At 42.2% G+C, this 19,238-nt stretch overlaps 1 protein-coding gene across 2 annotated transcripts in view; it reads right to left on the bottom strand.

Moving 5' to 3' along the window:
• Positions 1-262: 262 nt before the first annotated feature.
• LOC138296042 (proton channel OTOP1-like) overlaps positions 263-19,238 on the bottom strand; it is a 166,323-nt gene continuing 147,347 nt past the window's right edge. For both annotated transcript variants that reach the window (XM_069234804.1, XM_069234811.1), the window contains exons 6-7: positions 18,072-19,009; positions 263-1,946 (exon numbers count right to left, since the gene is read on the bottom strand). In XM_069234804.1, the coding sequence (XP_069090905.1) occupies positions 1,776-1,946; positions 18,072-19,009 (1,109 nt within the window). In that variant the 3' untranslated portion in view covers positions 263-1,775. The remainder of the gene's footprint in view (positions 1,947-18,071; positions 19,010-19,238) is intronic.

Genomic DNA, 19,238 nt, shown 5'->3' on the forward strand with positions numbered 1-19,238 from the left:
GCCCCAGGGAATCCTATAAAAAAATCATTTTTGCAGTTGTGCCATTTTTTAAATATGACTTACTGCTTGCTCCGGCCTTGCGTCACACTATATGATGCAAGGCTGGTGCAACCCCTTGATTTCATACCTCAAAAGCTGTATGATGGGACTTAAGCTACTTGAAGCTTTTGTATCAAACTTCAAATGTTCCATGATATTGTCCCATCTCTGAAATCGAGTACACACTTTGAAAACAAAGCAATATTTATTGGAAACATTTCAATATGTTTTGCCAATAGCAATAAATACAATTTTGTAGACTTTTTGATGACATTTAAACAGGATTAAGGCACATTTTATCAGCACCTTTTTACATTGTCACTTAACAAGCATCTAACTGGATGTTTCCGATCTGCTTATATATACATTCCGGTCTGTCTCATAAACACAAACACACACACCAGGAAAGCAACTATAAAAACATTTGCACTTGCTTTTCTTGAACATGGTTTATATAAGAAGGAGAACCTTTTTGCATGATCTTCTGAACACCGAAGTATTAATATATACAGTCATATTCGTTTAACCTGTAGGTCACACGACTAATTCTAGCAGTGCCGTCCCACCCTTTTCAGGAGTCAACGTTGATGTGGAATAATAGTAACAGACTGCTACTTTAGCAGACAACTCAGTCGGGTGTAAGATATAATAAGTCAATAGGTCTATATTATTATTTGGTTTCACAGTATTTTTTGGAAAATATTTTTCCTACTTTTATGTTTTCAATTTTTGATATTAGAAATCTTAAAGAAAAAGTCACATCTGTAAAACATGTATACATTATCCTCTTAAGTAGAGAAGGCTTCGTTTTATGCATGACAAGGACAGAGTATTCTTGGAACAAGTCAAATAAAAAATTCTGGAAAAATCCATGGAATATAAAATCATCTCATACTCCCTATGTAATGAAAAGCATCTATAGGTGTGTTGTGTTTCAGTCATTTGAGAATATATTGAATTCAAAACTACAGAGACATATTTTTTATATTTGCTGCGCTTGTACTGTAATAAGCACGTTTTAGTGCTTGTATTTTAGAACAGCCTTTATCCTGATTCGATTTCTATTTCTTCGGATCTATTAAGTCACTGAAAATACTTGATAAATTATTCTGGTTCCAAGCAAACATGGAGTCACCAAAATAATGAATTTGGAAAAAGGTGAAGCGCAACGCAAAAGATATAAATTATTATCTAATATAATTATTGAATGCCTATCATACAATAAAGGTAAAAGCAACTCACATGATATAATTTAAAGTGTGATATATTGTTAACTAAACTGATAACTGAAAACAATTTGAAGGGGAAGGTTGCAGAATTTTGTTTTAGCGTCGAAATTTGAGAAGACATTTAGGAGTTATGCAAAAATGTGATATAGCTGTTTCTTTCATAAGCAGCATTCAACTTTACGATCATATCAATAGTAATCGATTTACTCTTGTTATGGACTACTGCAGATGCTGTCTCTGTCTTTATTGAGCTTCGAGTTTCACGTTGATCCTGGGAGATGGCAAGTCTTGAAAATCTTGCATCACTGTAGTCTTCTAATAAATATCCTTCAACAGTCCTATAGTAACCTTCAAAGGATGGCAATCTCTGTGTGGTCACAAAGAAGTTCTATACATGTCAACACGTTTTAAGCACAATGTACTTTCAAGACTTTGACATCCCATGTTCCTTGAGGCCGTCTTTCAGTGCTGCAACTTAGTTTTCATTTATTACACAAAATGTAATCTTTAAGTCTTACAGTACACCTCAAATAATGAGGATGCTGAATGCATTCGATAGAAAATAGAAAAAGGCATTGCTAGGTTAACAACAATAATCCAAGGTTCAAAGCCAAAAACAACTTCTTCTAAACCGTTGTCGTACTGTGGGCGGCATCCAAATGCTGGTGGAATCCAAAGCTGAAGAAGAAAAAAATGTTTTGTTTAGCAACAAAATGAAAGAATAAATTGAAAAAATCAGTATCTTAAATCGATTCCTAACAAGATTTGTCTGGAGATGATTACTAGAGTAAGAGCTTGGCTTGTGAGTGAAGTTTTATTGAATAACTGATCAACTTATGGAAATACAAGTTCATGTAAGTTGATAGAAGCAAATAGTACAGTGGGATGCTATCCTATACTTCCAATTTCAGAGACCAATGTGTACAATGTACTCAATACCTTAGCCAATCTTGAGCAGCGACATCTATGTGATGTACAAATGATGAAAGGATTGCAAGCTTTCTGTCAGTTGTGGGTCTGTGTAGAGTAGGAATACAGTCCCTCATTTGTTGTACTTGCAGTGTGGGCAAACCATTGGTGCTGGTGAACCACTATAAATCTGGGGGTCCCCCAGCTCAACCAAACTCACTTCTGCCATCCCCATTCAATGGGTAAGAAAACTGCTGAGTTTCCACCCCCCTTCTGCCACTGGGCACCTTCTAACAGCGATTGTTGCCCTGCCTTATTTGGAGCAGGATGACAATCACTAGATTTCCCTGTCCAGGATTGCTATGACAAGCATGAAGGTCATAGACAATGATATTTCTCAATAACCCCTACGTGCAAAACCCTGACTGTCAGGGCCATTGTATTTTTTTTCCAAGAACAAACTTACACTTTGGGAGTTCATACTTTAATAACAAAAAGCTTAGCCTAGTGGTCATAATAATTGTTGTGTTTCCTCAGAAAACTATGCAGCCTTCTCAGCAACTTTTGCAACAGTGCACACTCAGGCGAGGCTCTCTCGGTATGGAGGGTGGACCTCACCAAGGGAGAGGAGGACACAGCTGTCTGTCGACCTCTGAATGAGGGTTACAGTCATTAAAGTAGCAGAGCAGTTATAATGTGAGATAAGGTGCTTTATTTATTTTTATTGTTCCTGCAACGTGCACTAGTAAGCACTGATGCATCCGGTATCAATACTTTCAGGTTGTGAGAAGAGTCGCTCATGGGTTTTTCACTAGTGCATGGTGAATAACTCTGGAAATCTGTGCTTTTATGTCAATTTAAATTCATGCTGGCTTTTTTCTTAAATACTGGGCTTTTTTTTCGGGTCGGGTGCGTAAGTGCACTGGCCCCTGTTGTAATCTCTGTTTGGGGTTTTAACCACATCCATGTCATGTCCATCGGTTTCATTGGGTCGTGGGCTTGCCTTTTAAAATTCGCTTCATTTAATTTGTGAAAGCTGGAAACTTGTTGTACTTTACTCCTGCTTTCTTGGGCTTCTGGGCTCTGGGGTGGGGTACTTTACTTACATTTGGTGTTTTCTTACACTCCCAGGGCCTCTCTACACACTACTCTTGCCTAAGTGGGAATTTGCATTCCACTATTTAGTATACATTTTGTGTTCCCCCAAGGCCCATTGTAACCTATGGTGATTTTCACTATTTGCACTATCTTATGACTGTTTACTTACCTGATTTTGGTTACTAATGTATATTTTAAGTATAATACTTACCTCCTAAGGGAGTATAGCCGCTAATATATATTTGGCCTTGTGTCCCTAAAATAATGTACCTTTATTTTTGGAAACCCTGAGTATTGTCTTATGTGTAAGTACTGTGTGACTACAGTGGTATTGCAAGAGCTTTTCATGTCTCCTAGTTCAGCCTTGGCTGCTCTGAATACAGCTACCTCTAGATGACCTGGCTTCTAGACACTGACTACATTTCACTAATAAGGGGTAACTTGACCTGGTATAAGGTGTAAGTACCTTAGGTACCCACCACAAACCAGGCCAGCCTCCTACAATAGATTTGTCACTACTGATAAATATTGTTAAATACCACCAAGATGCGCATAGTATGAATAGGGCTAAATACAGGAAGAACAGTAAAAATGTATACTTTAACACCAGAAGTCGATTGCAAAGAACTTCATATGGGTGTTTGTTTAGGGATACAGCTTGACAAATCAATTCTGCAACTGTAATATAATGCTATGGCTCTCTGGGTTGTGAGGCACTGAAAGGCCACATCATGAGATAAGAAGTAACAATATTTTTCACAAGTGCAACTGTTAATGTGCTTCCCAGTTAAGCCAGCTAGTTACCCTCTTGTCAAATGTCACACTCAAAAGCCAAAGCACACATTAATGTTGTTTCATTACAGTATGTGCTGATAGCAAACATTACAACCATTTAAGTACTCGTAATTCTCATTCTTATTCTAGTTGGACCCTATGAAAACAGTACACAATAAAATTTTGGAGCTGTTTGTTGGACGATGTAAGCTTCTACAATGGCAGAACTAGCTGTCACTATTTAAATAACTAAAATAGCCAGCTATTATGTTTCACTGAGCACAGAAGGGTCTCCATGCTAAATATGACAGAAGATACCTTTGAGAGAAGAGAAAGCCACATTTCCATTGAGTTCTACAACATTGCAAACCTCAACCAGAAGCACTGAAAGCCAAAGCCTCGTGTACAAAGTGCATTAACAGTTGCAAACTCTCTCATTCAGTTAATCTGAGGGTTTGTGACTGTTGATAACTGCATGAGACATTCTCTTAAAAAAGGTTTCTGTTCCTTTTCTTTATTTTACCGTTACCAGTTTTCCTTTAAAGAAAATTGGAAGCATTTAAAAAGATTACTTAACTTTACTTGAAAGCACTCACACACATGGTAGTCTGCTGACCCCCAGCAGGACACAATTGCTGTGACGTGGCAAGTCATAGTGGGTCTCAATTTGAAACCTACCTCATGCATAATAATGAAGGTGGCTGACTTGCAACACACTGCAGCTAGGTATTTTGAGAACTGACCTGTTAGTACGTAGGTTGGGTCACACATTACAAATACATTCCTTTGAAAATGGTACATAAATTGAGACCATGTTTAACAAATATTTTAGCGCATTCCATATAAGAAACTGGATTTGTGAATTGTTATGAAATGCAATTTACAATTTCTTACTTGCTTTGTAAAGCCACAATGGAGCACCCAGTATGAAGCAAAACAAAGCCCTTTCAGGGTTAGAGTGACGCATAAAACATTTGAGGTGAGCACATCTAGAGTGTCGCTGGTGTCTCCACCTAAACTTGGGAACTACCCAGAGTTCTCTATTCTTTTTTGCATAATTTATGCGTCACTCTAACCCTGAAAGGGATTTGTTTTGACTTATACTAGGCGCTCCCTTGTGTGTGGACAAAGCGAAACCTTTCTGATGAAGTCTAATGAGAGGGCAACACAGGGGTTGCTTTTACTCGTTCCAGGTTGGCTTGGATGGTATTTTACCAGTCCAGAGCTGTAATACTGTGCCTGGAGTGGGAAATGGCTTTTGTCATTTATATTTTATGCATCACTCTAACCCTGAAAGGGATTTGTTTTGACTTATACTCGGTGCTCTGTTGTGTCTGGACAAAGCTACCTCTCTGACGAGCTCTAATGAGAGCGAAACACGTGTCAGAGGGTGCTTTTACTCATTCCAGGTTGGCTTGGACGGTATCTTACCAGTCCAAAGCTATAATACTGTGCCTGGAGGGTTAAATGGCTTTTGTCATTTTACAGCTTGGCAAGGTTGACACTGTGTCAAACCTATGCTTAAAGACTTTGCTGTACAAATGGCAAAATACTTTGTCACTATTTAGCTCACTGTGGATAGCACTGTGCTGATCCTATGCTTAAAAACTTTGCTAGATAAACAGACATTTGAGGTGAGCAAATCTAGAGTGTCGCTGGTGTTGCAGGGTGCTCCTTACTAGAGCTGCTCTCCACCTAAACCTGGGGACTACCCAGAGCTCTCTATTCTTTTTTGCATAATTTATGCGTCACTCTAACCCTGAAAGGAATTTGTTTTGACATATTTTCTTTTCACTGAGAAAAGCAAATGCTACAGGGACGATATAGTTAGGTTCATATTTTACATGCACCCCGTGCCCTAAGAAAACTATAACTCGCGGCCTCACCACGCAGTTTTCTCAACAATAATTTTACTGCAAATGATGCAGTGATATTGTCAATGATGTCATGGAAAATGTCATGAGTGATGTAATATCAGGGGTAATTAGCTGTGCATGGCAAGGACCCGAGTTATAGTTATCTTACAGTTATAGTTTCTTGAAATAAATCTAAATACAAAAGTTGAATTTCTATGGTTTTGTGTGTGTAAAATCTGAACTTAACTGTAATCTTTGATTTTTTTGTGAATTTCAAAGGTTATTTGTTTTATTCTATTTCCTTACTATAACATCCTGTATCCTTTGTTTTTTCAGTGAAGTTCCATTGTTTTTTAATGCACTGAGGGGGTTAACCACCAGCGGTCAGGCCCTGTGTCCAACCACCTGTGCGCATCCAAACCCGGTGTGTGCATCCAGCCACATTCCATGCACAGTCTTCAAGGGAAAAGTAAGGAAAAAAACACACAAAAAATGGGGGTGGTGTACAGGCCTGCTGATTGCCTTTTGTGTGTTCTCACTGCTTTCTCCATACTCTTAGACCCGTTTTGTGCATGGCTGCTGCTTGACTTTCCCTCGCTCTCACTGCTTTCTCCTTGCTCTCAGCCCTGTTTTGTGCTGCCTTTTGCTTGCTATTCTCTCCTCACTGCTTTGTTTTCTACTTGTTCTAACCCCCATTTTGTGTTTGCCTGCTCCATGACTTTCCCTCCTTCTCAATGATTTCTCCTTGCTCTCAGCCCCATTTTGTGCATGCCTGCTGCTTCCCTTTCCCGCTTTCACACTACTTTCTCCTTGCCCTCAGCCCCATTATGTGAGTGCCTGCTCCTTGGCTTTCCCTCCTTTTCACTGCTTTCTTCTTGCTCTCAGCCCCGTTTTGTGTTGCCTGTTGCTTGCTTTTCTCCTGTTCTCATTGCTTTCTCCATTTGCGCCCCCACCCCGTTTTTTTTTGCATGCCTGCTCCTTGACATTCCCTCCTACCTCCTTGCTCTCAGACCCATTTTGTGTGTGCCTGCTTCTTGACTTTCCCTCCTTCTTGCTGATTTTTTCTTGCTCTCAGCTCCATTTTGTGCATGCTTGCTGCTTGACTTTCCCTTGTTCTCACTGCTTTCTCCTTGCTCTCAGCCCATTTCTGTGCATGCCTGCTGCTTGCTTTTCCCACATTCTCACTGCTTTCTCCTTGCTCTCAGCCCATTTCTGTGCATGCCTGCCGCTTGCTTTCCCTCATTCTCACTGCTTTCCCCATGCTCGCAGCCCTGTTTTGTGTAGCCTGCTGCTTGCCTTTCTCTTGTTTTCACAGCCCGCTCCTCCTTTTGTGCATGCCTGTTTCTTGCCTTTCACTCATTCTCATTGATTTCTCCTTGCTCTCTGCCCCATTTTGTGTTTGCCGCCTGCTTGCCTTTTCCTCATTCTCACTGCTTTCCCCATGCTATTAGCTACATTTTATGCATGCCTGTTCCTTGACTTTCCTTCCTTCTTACTTCTATCTTTTCTATCTAAGCCCTGTTTTATGCTGCTTGTTGTTTGACTTTTTCTCATTCTCACAGCTTACTCCTTGCCACCTCCCAATGGTGCCTGATAAATGACTTCTTCTCCTTCTCACAGCTTTCTCCTTGCTCTCAGCCCAGTTTTGTGCGTGCCTGCTGCTTGCCTATCCCTCTTCTTCACTACTTTCTTCTTGCTCTCAGCCACTTTTGTGCATGCCTCCTGGCTGCTTTTCCTCCTTCACACTGCTTTCTCCTTTCCCTCAACCCTATTTTGTATATGCTTGCTGCTTGCCTTTTGCTTGTTCTCACTGCTTTCTCCTAGCACTCAGTCCCAATTTGTGCATGCCTGCTGCTTGACTTTCCCTCATTCTCGCTGCTTTCTCTATGCTCTCAGCCCAATTTTGTGCATGCCTGCTGCTTGCCTTTCCCACATCACACTGCTTGCTTCTTGCTCTCAGCACATTTCTGTGCATGCCTGCCGCTTGCCTTTCCCTCATTCTCACTGCTCACTCCATGCTCTCAGCCCCGTTTTGTGTCTGTTGCTTGCCTTTATCTAGTTTTCTCCTTGCTCCCCCCTGTTGTTTTGAGTGCCTTCTACTTGACTTTCCTTCCTTCTCACTGCTTTCTTCTTGTTCTCATCCCCATTTTGTGTGCCTGCTCCTTGACTTTCCTTCCTTCTCACTGCTTTCTTCTTACTCTCAGCCCCATGCACAGCCTTCGAGTGAAAAGCAAGGAGAACGCACACAAAAATGGACTTTCAGCCCCATTTTGTGCATGTATATTGCTTGCCTTTCCATCCTTCTCACTCCTTTCTCCTTGCTCGCAACCCCGTTTTGTCTGCGAGTTGCAAAGTCTGCTCTTGCCTTTCCTTCCTTCTCTCTGCTTCTCCTTGTATTCAGCCAAGATTTGTGCATGCCAGCTGCTTGCCTTTCCCTCCTTCTCACTACTTTCTCCGTGCTCGTAGCCCCTTTTGTGCGTGCCTCCTGGTTGCTTTCTCTCCTTCTCACTGCTTTCTCCTTGCTCTCAGCCCCATTTTGGACGTGCCTGTTGCTTGCCTTTCGCTCATTCTCACTGCTTTCCCCTTTCTCTCAGCCCTGATGTGTGCATGCCTGTAGCTTGACTTTCCCTTGTTCTCATTGCTTTCTCCATGTTCTGAGGCCAGTTTTGTGCAGGACTTCTGCTTGCCTTTCCCACATTCTCTCTGCTTTCTCCTTGCTCTCAGCCCTGTTTTGTGCTGACTGTTGCCATTCTCTCCTGCTCACTGCTTTCTGCTTGCTCTTAGACCCATTTTGCACATGTCTACAGACTGCCACGCCCTCCTTCTCATTGCTTTCTCCCTGTTCTCTGCCCTGTTTTGTGCATGCCTGCTGCTTGCCCTTCCCTCATTCTCACTGCTGTCTCCTTGCTTTCAGCCCCTTTTTTGTATGCACCTGCTCCCTGACTTTCCCTCTTTTCACTACTTTCTTCTTGCTCTCAGCCCCTCTTTGTGCTGCCTGCTGCTTACCTTTACCTCCTTCTCACTGCTTTCTCCTTGCTCTCAGCCCGGTTTTGTGCATATCTGCTGCTTGCCTTTCCCTCCATCTAACTACTTTCTCCTTGCTCTCAGCCCTATGTTGTTATGCCTGCTGCTTGTCTTTCCAGCCTTCTCACTGCTTTCTTTTTGTTCTCAGCCCTGTTTTGTGCTGCCTGCTGCTTGCCTCTCCCTCCTTCTATCAGCTTTCAATTTGTTCTGAGCCCTGTTTTGTATGTGCCTGCTTCTTGCCTTTCCCTCCTTCTCACTGCTTTTTCCTTGCTCTCAGCCCTATTTTGTGCATGCCTGCTGTTTGGCTTTCCCTCCTTCACTCTGCTTTCTCCTTGATCTCAGCCATGGTTTGTACATGTCTGCTGCTTGCCTCTCCCTCATTCTTGCTGCTTTCTCCTTGCTCTCAGCCCCATTTTGTGCATGCCTAATCCTTGATTTTCTTTTCTTTTTCACTGGTTTCCTCTTGCTCTCAGCCCCATTTTGTGCTGCCTGTTTCTTGTCTTTCTTGCATTCTTACTGCTTTTACCTTGCCCGTGCCATTTGCTCCTTGACATTCCCTGCTTTTCACTCCTTTCTTCGTGCTCTCAGACCCATTTTGTGCCACCTGCTGCTTGCCTTTCTCTCCTTCTCTCTACTTTTTTATTTCCCTCAGCCCAGTTTTGTGCTTGTCTGCCACTTGTCTTTCCCTCCTTCTCACTGCTTTCTCCCTGCTCTCAGCCCCATGTTGTGCATGACTGCTGCTTTTCTTTCCCTCCTTTTGACTGCTTTCGCATTGCACTCAGTCCTGTTTTGTGTGTCCTTGCTCCTTGACTTTCTCTCCTTCTCAATCATTTCCCCTTTCTCTCAGCATCAGTGCTTGATGCTTGCCTTTCCCTCATTTGCACTGCTTTCTCCTGGCTCTAAGCCCTGTTTTGTGCTTGCCCATACTATATGTTATAACCTACAACCACCCAATCTTGTGCCACCAGTCCCTGCAGCAAACACCCCTAACCACCCAACCCCACCATGCACACTGCCTTTAGCCATGCACAGCGAGAGTTGGCTGAAGGTCTTCGTGGCTACCCCCTAACCAGCTGATATTGGCCCCAGGCACCCAATTAACTGGGGCCCAGCCTTTTACATTATTTTTTTGGCGGGGGAGCTTAGGGGCACCACTCGCCTCCCCTACCCTTGCCAATTGTGGCCCAGAGGACCCACTCCCCTGGGGCCCGACATCAAAATATTAATTTTTTTGAGGGGAAGGGGCAATGTGTGTCCCCTCCCTGGGCTGATCTTGGCCCCAGGAACCCCATCTCCTGGGGTCTGGCCTTCTAAAGTCATTTTTTGAGGGCACCCATTTCCTAACGGGACTACAGGGGGATCCTGAAGGCCCCAGCAGCCCGAAGCATGAGAGTGAGCTACTAAAGATGCATCTCCCTCTCTGTGAGAGCAATCGTTTCCTCTGTTTGCCTGCCTGCATCTCTGAAGGCAGAAAAACTGTGGAAACCTCCGCTTCCAGCAAGTGAGATCTGTTTGACAGAGCTCACTTGCTGGAACCAGATTGTTTGCTCTGCCTTGCAGGGAGCTATCAAAGCTCCCGCCAAGTCAAAGCAAACAGAAAAGTCCTAGGGGTGGGCACCCCGGTACATAGCAGGAGCCATCCCTGAGGTGGTAATGTTCCCAGGGCCATTATTGGCTTCACCAGGGGGGCCGTGCAGCCCCCCTTCAACATTACAATTTGCCCCAGGGAGGTGGTGGTCCCCGGTGCCAAGAATCAGCAACAGAGCTCATATTTTTTTTTAATTAAGCCCCAAGTAGGTGACGGTCCCCAGGGCTGTGGAGAGGGCCAGGTGCCCCCCGTATGTAACTATATGTGTGGCCCCAGTGAGGTGATAGTCCCCAGTGCTGCAGGGGGGCGGGCAGCAGCCTCTAGATTTCATTTGGTGTGTGGCCCGGGGTGGTGGCAGTTGATGGGGCTGCGGGGAAGTTGGGCACCGCCCCAGCATTTCATCCTATTCTTGGCCTCATGGGGGTGGTGGTCCCTGGGGCTGTAGGTGGGTCCCCCTCATTTCTTTGTATTTTTTCCCTGGGCAGGGGGACATCTCCAGGGCTGGGGGTGGCAGACCCCAGCATTTAATTCTCTGTTTGTCCCTGGAAGGCCCCGCATTTCTTTATATGTTCACCCTACCCTGGGAAGGCTGTAGTCCCTTGGGCATGGCTTAAATACAAGCATTTTGCCCCAGGGAGGCGGTGGTCCTCAGAACATGGGGAGCTGTGCCGCTCCTGCATTCAATGTAATAATTGTCCTGGGAGGTGGTGGTCCCCAGAGCTTCAGTAAGCCCAGGAGGGGGGCCCGTGCAACCCCCTCCTTATTTTTATCATGCCCCCGGGGCTTGGCCCACCCGGGGACGTCATTTAAACAAGTGGGGGAGCCCACACTTGTTTTTTTTTTTTTTTTTTTGGTTTTGTTTTGTACTTTTTGTCACCGCAACTCCTGGTGAAAATCCAAAAGGAAAAGTGCTTTTTTGCTCTGGGAACCCAGCACCACAAGTAAGGGCTAGGGTGTCTCTACCTTGGCCCCTTTACTTTTTTAAAATCTTTTTTTCTGGGACTTGGCTTGCAAGTCCCAATATGGCTGCTAACACTTCCGTGCTCAGCTTGGGTGTGGGTGCATGCAGGAGGGTTGGCCGCCATAGGCCAGGCCCTACGCCCAACCCTCGCTGTACACAGCCAAAGACCATGCACAGCGCTGGTTATATTTACATGTGTGCATGCTAAAAAAACAATAGTAATTCACTGAAAACAAAAAAAAGTTACAGGGAAGTTATAGTTAGATTCAGAATTTACTCACATAAAACCATAGAAATTCAGCAGTTATAGTTATGGTTTACTCAAGTAGTATTACTCGCACCCTAGGGTAACTATAACTTGCGCCTTTGCCATGCACACCTACTTATTCCACATATTATATCATTGATGACACCTTCTATGGCATCATTCATGTTATCACTGCAACATTTTCAATAACATTAGTCATGAGAAAACTTGTATGGCAGGGCGCGAATGATAGTTACCTTAGGATGTGAGTTATATTTACTTGAAATAAATCTAACTATAACTGCTGAATTTCGAGGTTTTGTGCAGGGAAATTCAGAACCTAACTATAATGTCCTTGTAGACTTTGTTTTTTAAGTGAATTTCTATTTTTTTAAATTCTGTTTCCTAACTTTAATGTCTCTATAATGTAACCTTAGGCATTTTCAGTGAATTTCAGTTTTTTTTTTGCATAAAGTAATTTTAGTTACTATACATGAATCCAATCATCTCTGCACACTGCCCTGCGGCCAAGCCCCTATAACAACTCAACCTGCACCACGCACAATGGGGGGGTTAGGCACATGGCCTGGCCTGCGGACAGGTCCTGAGGCCAAGCCCTTATAATCATCCAACCCCACCCTGTGAATGGCTGCAGCCGGGGTGGCTGAAGCTAGTTCCTTGGGTCAACCCCCTATAATCACCCAAGCTTGCATCATTGTATGTAGAGACCACTGAAATAACAAATTATTTCTCTCTTCCATCCCCTCATGGGATCGAAGAAAGAGGAAGAGAGTGTGAGAGAGAGAGAGAAAAGGGCTTTTCAGGCTTTGATAAATGATATACTTCAAATTAGATATTTTCTGACAAATTGAAAAGAAAGATGCATTTGTCAAATAAAAAGAGTTTGATTACCTTTGGTATGTACCTTAAATATTTAAAATTGAAAAGAGAGTGAAGCAGAAAAATGACCACTAACACACAGAATAGAACCCTCAATCTTCACTGTGAGGGTTGGAGACCTTAGCCTCAAGGTGACAGGTGGCTGCATACGGTGCATATCGTGCAGTGTCCAGGCTATGACATGCAACTCAAAGATTTTGATGGGCAAAAGACCTTAATTTTCCATCACTAGGAATGTTTAAGATTCAAAACATGAGCAAATAAACAGTCATATTACCATGAGATACCAGAATGTGAACCTTCAACCTCCTGAGCAGGTCCAGGACCTTCACCAGTAGGCCACAAGCCACTATGTTCTGCTGATTATCAAAACATAAATGTTAGACTTGACATCCTTGGCGTCGCCTCCCCTAACTTTTTGCCTCTGTTTCCCAGGTTGTTGATGTATGCGGGCTCTGTTTTTGCTGTGTTTGTTACCATGGGCACTTTACAACTGCCATCCTGTGCTAAAGTGCAAGTGCTCCTATGTAAAAGTTATGTGTAATTGACCTTCCATGATGGGCATATTTGATTTACTAGTAATTCCCTAGTACAGTGCACTAGAGGTGCCCTGGGCCTGTAAATCAAATGCTGCTGGTGGGCCTGCAGCACTGGTTGTGTCACCCACATAAGTAGCCCTGTAAATATGGCTCAGACCTGTCACTGCAGTGTCTGTGTGTGCAGTTTTAAACTGCCTATTCGACTTAGCAAGCGTACCCACTTGCCAGGCCTAAACCTTCCTTTTTCATACATGTAAGGCACCCCTAAGTTAGGCCCTAGGTTGCCCCATGGACACGGTGCAGTGTATGTTAAAGGTGGGACATGTACTTATGTGTTTTACATGTCCTAACTGTGAAATACTTCCAAATTCGGTTTTCAATGTTGCAAGGCCTATCTCTCTCATAGGTTAAAATGGGAGCTGCCTTTAAATATTATTAAAGTGCAGATTCCCTTAGGGGGCAGATAGAAATATGGAGTTTAGGGTCTCTGAGCTCACAATTTAAAAATGCATCTTTTAGTGAAGTTGGTTTTTAGATTGCATGTTTGAAAATGTCACTTTTGGAACATAGGCATTTTCTAGCTTAAACCATTCTGTGACTCTGCCTGTTTGTGGATTCCTTGTCTGGGTCACTTTGACAGTTGGGCTGTATGCACCTCTCTCTAGACAGTGTCACAAATGGAGCTGGGGTGTAGGCTGCAATTCCTGATGAGCCATCTGAGCCATCTGTGCTAGGAGGGAGGGGAGGAGTGATCACTCACACCTCAAAGGGCAATATAACATGCAAACTAAACATCTTGCTACTCTGACATTTTGAAGTTATTGCATGGACAGACCATTGCAATAACAATTTTTCTATCTCTCTCTCTTCCATCCCATTGTGGTATGGAAGAGAGGGGGGGGGGTGGATTGGACCCTTGTGGCTGACATAGCAGCTCCCTGCTTGCAGGAGCAATTTTTCATCCATTTACCTGCATGCATATTTGGGTATATGGAAATAGATGAAAACTCCACTTTCTACAAGCAGGAGATGTTTGATAGCTCCTGATTGCAGAAAGTAGAGGTATGTTTGCTTTTACTTGGTGGGAGCATTAATTAAGGGTCTCCAGGAGTCCGATCAGTGCAGACTCACTTTTGGCTTTGGAACGTCCATACACATCTTTCAGTGCCGCGGGAAGTTGGCGGTTCCCAGGGCTGCAGGGTTTTGCACAGGCTCCCCTGCATTAATAGATGATGTTTTACCCCACGAAGGTGATGGTCCTAAGGGCAGAGGCAGGTCCAACTTGCCTGCCTGCATACAAGTTTTCCAGTGTTTCCTTTTGCTCTTTACACAGACATATGATTCTTGGCAGTTGACTTGTTTCGAAAGATCTGGTAGTGTTTTTTTCTTTTACGTCCATCACATAAAATAAAGGACGTTTTGGCTGCAGGTTGCTCTTTTTTCTGCCTTACTTTTGGAGATTCAACTAGTTCTTCACACATTGATTAACCTATTACCTAACCGCTTCAATATAAGTTTTACTAGACTTAGAGTAGCAACACTGCCTGTCTTATATTATTAGTGACTAGTACATTTCTTTTTGTGACATACGGTCTTATTATTCCTTCTACAGCAATTTGGCTTTTCTCTGACTCCAGAATCCAGTCCCTCTTGGGTCCTGGATCATATTAAACATCACAAGTTCCTCACCATGTTACTGTGACCATGTGGTGGAAATTTGGGTTTTCGTGGTTTGAAAATCATCCCCTGTCTTCAGTACTCGCTTGTTTTTCTGCCGTAAGTCATTACTACAATTTCTGTGACGCTTTGGTTATGCACACTTTTAGTCATGCCTTGTCCCTTTCACCTGCAGTTCACAGTAGACCTTTCCTACTGCACCAAGTATATCTCTTATTGTTTTACCTACAAACTACCTTTTTTGCACATTGGAGACCAATTGTGGTTAAACAGTGTATTGTGAATTGGCCTTAATCTTCTTTTGGGCCATCTTTATCTTACTTGGTGACACATTGTCAGCTATGTCTGTTTGTCTTGTTGTCAGACTCACAGTGACATGAGCTACTTTATAGATATTGTTTGCAGCCTTGAAAAGTTCCAGTGACGAAACATGTGTCAGCTGATGTGCTTTGGATCGATTGTTTTGTGCACTGGAATTTGGAAAGAATTTCAAGAAAAAAGACAATCTGAAAAGAACTGTCATCATACTTTGGATCTGTTATTGATCATTTGTGTGCTCCGGTACATTCTGTATAGTCAAGTTTACCGATCTGGGATTTTCTTCCAGGCCAGGCGTATCTCACCCATGGTGGCAGGGTGAATGTACCAGGATAGCACATAACTACGGACAATGTGTGGACAGTTTAAATGTGCTATACCTCCTTACTTGGGCATTTCTTGATGTGAGGAAATTGAAGCATTGTCATCAGTCATACTTATAACTCTGACTATTGATAAAGATAGCTACACATGCAATGTGTTATTTTATTCCTCATTTTCATCCCCACTAGACTTGTAATGTATCCTTGTTGCTAGAACTAAAAGTTAAACATAAACATCAAAACGTGGACAACCCATTAAGCATCCGTATCTTGGATAGCTCTCACTTTCTGTCTCACTTTATGAGCGACTGATTTAACTAAATTGCCTACTATGTTTCTACTGTTGTATTTTCAAAGTCTGTTTTTATCATGAGTGTGAGCGTAATACGGGGAGATAGCTTAATACTTATTCAAAGAGATGGGTGAGACTGCAATTCTACAAAGGTAGTAGTATGAAATAACTTTATTAAAGAAAATACCTAGTTTGTGATACTTCAGATTAAGGTTGAAGACACTGAGGAGAATGATGGGGCAATAACTACATTTTAATACTTAGGCATCCAAAGAAGGATTTTGTGGTGTCACAGAGACAATGAGGTATAGCAATACCAAATGCAAGACAAATGTGTATTGTAATTCTGATGTATTCCAAAGTTGAGGGTGGGTACAATTGGGGTGGAGAATGCTTAAAGATTACATGGACCATATGTAGTGTAGCATAGTTTTATTGTTTAGAGATAAAGTAAACCATAGTCAATGTGAGGCTATTTCTGTGTAGGGGGGCATTGATTTATATTGAGGGTCTGGTGAGTGTTTACTCTGGAAGAATAAGATGCAGTGTTTTTCAGACAGTTCTTCTTAGCCCAGAAAGAGGACATTGGTGTTAACTGCTAACCACTCTACATGAATTATTTGTATGGCGGTGGACAGGAACAGTTGGTAGAACAAAGGACATCTTCAGCACTACCTCTTTTAACTTGGAAATATGACAGTGGGACTTCTCCTATTTATTACCAAGACCCTTCCAGACAGCTTGGCTCTGGTCTCAGAATGGGGGGAGGACAAGGTTTTACCATGTTAGGTGAGAGGAGAGGTCAGCTGAATTTGCTACCTTAAAACAGGGGTTAAGGGATTATTTTACAGTAAGCCAAAAAGGAAATGTTGCAAAAGGAGGTGGGATTGCAAAAAAATAGTTAGGATTTGGTGGAAGAATGTCTTCAATCACTGGATGGTACCCAGGTGAAGCTGTCACCTAGAACATCACCTCCTCTTCTGGCACTAGGAAGACTGCACCTGAAGAAAAAGGCTTTGCTGAAAGAAGACTCCTGACTTCCGACTCCTTCTGGTAGAAGAGGACTCACTCAGGCACTGAAGGACTCTAGGAATCCTGGCTCCTGCCAGCACCCAGGGAATGGAACTGCTCTCCAAGTGTCCACTGATCGGCCTGCTGTTTGTGGGTTTCAGGGACACAAAAAGCAAAAAATACGCCTGACAAGAACTCTGGCAAGCTCTTCTTGCAGGGAGAATTGTTACGAGTCAATCTAATGCGTGTGTTCTTTACCTACACATTTCAGAAAAAAAATGAAATGTCAGTCTTGCAGCTTCTGATTCATGCTGCAGAGGAGTAATTAAACAATTAGAAACTACCTAAATCCGATCACAGAGAACACTAATTTAATAATAAGAAAGGCCTTCCTTTTAAACTGGTTTGCTAAAAGTTATTGCGGGCCCAGATAAAAAAAAAATGACATGGGATCTCTAATTCTACTGTATCTGCTAGGTTGCGCACGCACATGATTCAGAGTAGAAAGTAAGAACACTCCCCTTGGGAAAGAGAATTATTGGCATTTCTCTGTTAGCTGCATCATCACTATTTATAAATAAGTAAGGCTTGCTGCAGAAATCTATAAATACGTTTTGAAGCCCTGCCCTTAAACCTGGTTTTCCTAGCTGATTCATTCTAACCTTCTCAGAAATGTATAAATCCATGTCATTATCATGGGAGAGGAAGGCTATCTACTCAATTTTGAAAAAGCAGGCTTTCAGATTCAAGAGTTCTCTAGTTAGCCGTAGGTTTGAGATGTTGCAAAGAGAAAAATATTAATCAACGAATATAATTGAAAAAGGTGCGCAACATAATAAAATGAATGCGTTTGTCTCCGCCAAACAAAGTGTTCAAGTACCAATATTTTCAAGTATGAGATTGAATCTAAATTTCTGATCCTGGATCATATACAAGGAAACATCTACAACCAGACACAGCTAGTATAAGTCAAAAGCTTAAAGATGTATTAATGTCACAGGAAGCCACAGATGCCTGATCAGATTATTGCTTGATCATTGCTTAGTCATATTTAGATCTTAAGCTGTGGAAATACCTCCACTCCTGCCACCAATGCTTGATGTTCACTTACCTTACAGGAAAGCTCTCAATACTTTAGAAGTTGTTGTTTTTGAATAGCTGAGGGGATAACTAGGTGTTTTTGATTTTGTGTTTCAGATGTATTATGTGTATATTGAGTATTAAATCAAATCAATTCTCATTATTACAGCAAATGTAGTTTAGTAAAAGAAGCTTATGAATCTTACCGAAATATTGCACAGGAAGAGGAATGCAGCAATGTTCTTCAGGACTCTCCTCTTCTTGCTGAGTTTCTTTGAGCTTCCCTCTTCGATTGCTAAGTCAGTAGCAACAAATCTAATAGAATTGTTATTTCTCTGATCCCTTATGTCTCCATCGCCATTAATTCCTCTTATGGAAGCATTCCCATTAGTCATATAAGGTAACTCTTTATTGTACATTGTGGCCCCTTCATTGCAGATCACTTGACATGAGGAAGAAAGTGACAGAGTGCTCTCATTGGACACTGTCAGTATCCGCTTAATGGCCTTTTTATCACTCTTGGCCTTTTCTTCTTTGCGATGGATACATTCAATGATGAACAGGTTCTGAATATATTTTTCAATGATGACAAGTATAGAGTAGGGTAAATTGTACCATGTGTATTTTGGATGAGTGTCTGCACAGATTATGGCTAGAATTGATCCCCAAGAGATAAGCCAGGACCCACAGGATGTGCCAACCAGTAAGTCAGCATCCAATTTTCTTGCAGGACTTTTTGAATCATCCAGTGATCTAGCTTCAGTTCTGAAAATTAGAAGACCAACTATTCCTGCAGTACACATTAGAGTCAGCACTATGATAGCATACACATAGAACAAGATCAGTGCAGACTCACTTTTGGCTTTTGAGCGTCCGATCTGAATGAGGTAGACAACTAGGATGGCAATTGTTGTGGTCAGCACAAGCAGGCCCATGATTGTGCCAGCAGTTATTCCATGGAACTTAAAATGCAACTTATGTTGAAGATGGGGTTTCACTGTTCTTCCAATGTTTTTCCATAAGACGTAGAGCATTGTGGATGATAAAATGTGGTATTCAATGGTAAATGGGTACAGGTAGTATATTCCTTGTGAAAATATTGAACATATGCTTGTGGTACAATTGCATAGAGGTGTATGAAGATCTAAAAGGGAAAGAAAAGGGAAATGCATCAGATATTGACATTGTTGATTTATTTCATAGGACAATTCATAATTAACCTTGAAAAGGGGACAATATCAACCTATAACATCACTATCAAGTACCTTTATTTTTCTGCATAGCTTGTGTTTTTGTCATCCTCTTACATTACAACCTCTGCTATGACAATAATATTCAGATTATGTTTTAATTATTGGTAAGAGCAAACATCA

Source organism: Pleurodeles waltl, chromosome 1_2, assembly GCF_031143425.1.
Source record: "Pleurodeles waltl isolate 20211129_DDA chromosome 1_2, aPleWal1.hap1.20221129, whole genome shotgun sequence".
In the NCBI taxonomy this organism is placed as follows: Eukaryota; Metazoa; Chordata; class Amphibia; order Caudata; family Salamandridae; genus Pleurodeles; species Pleurodeles waltl.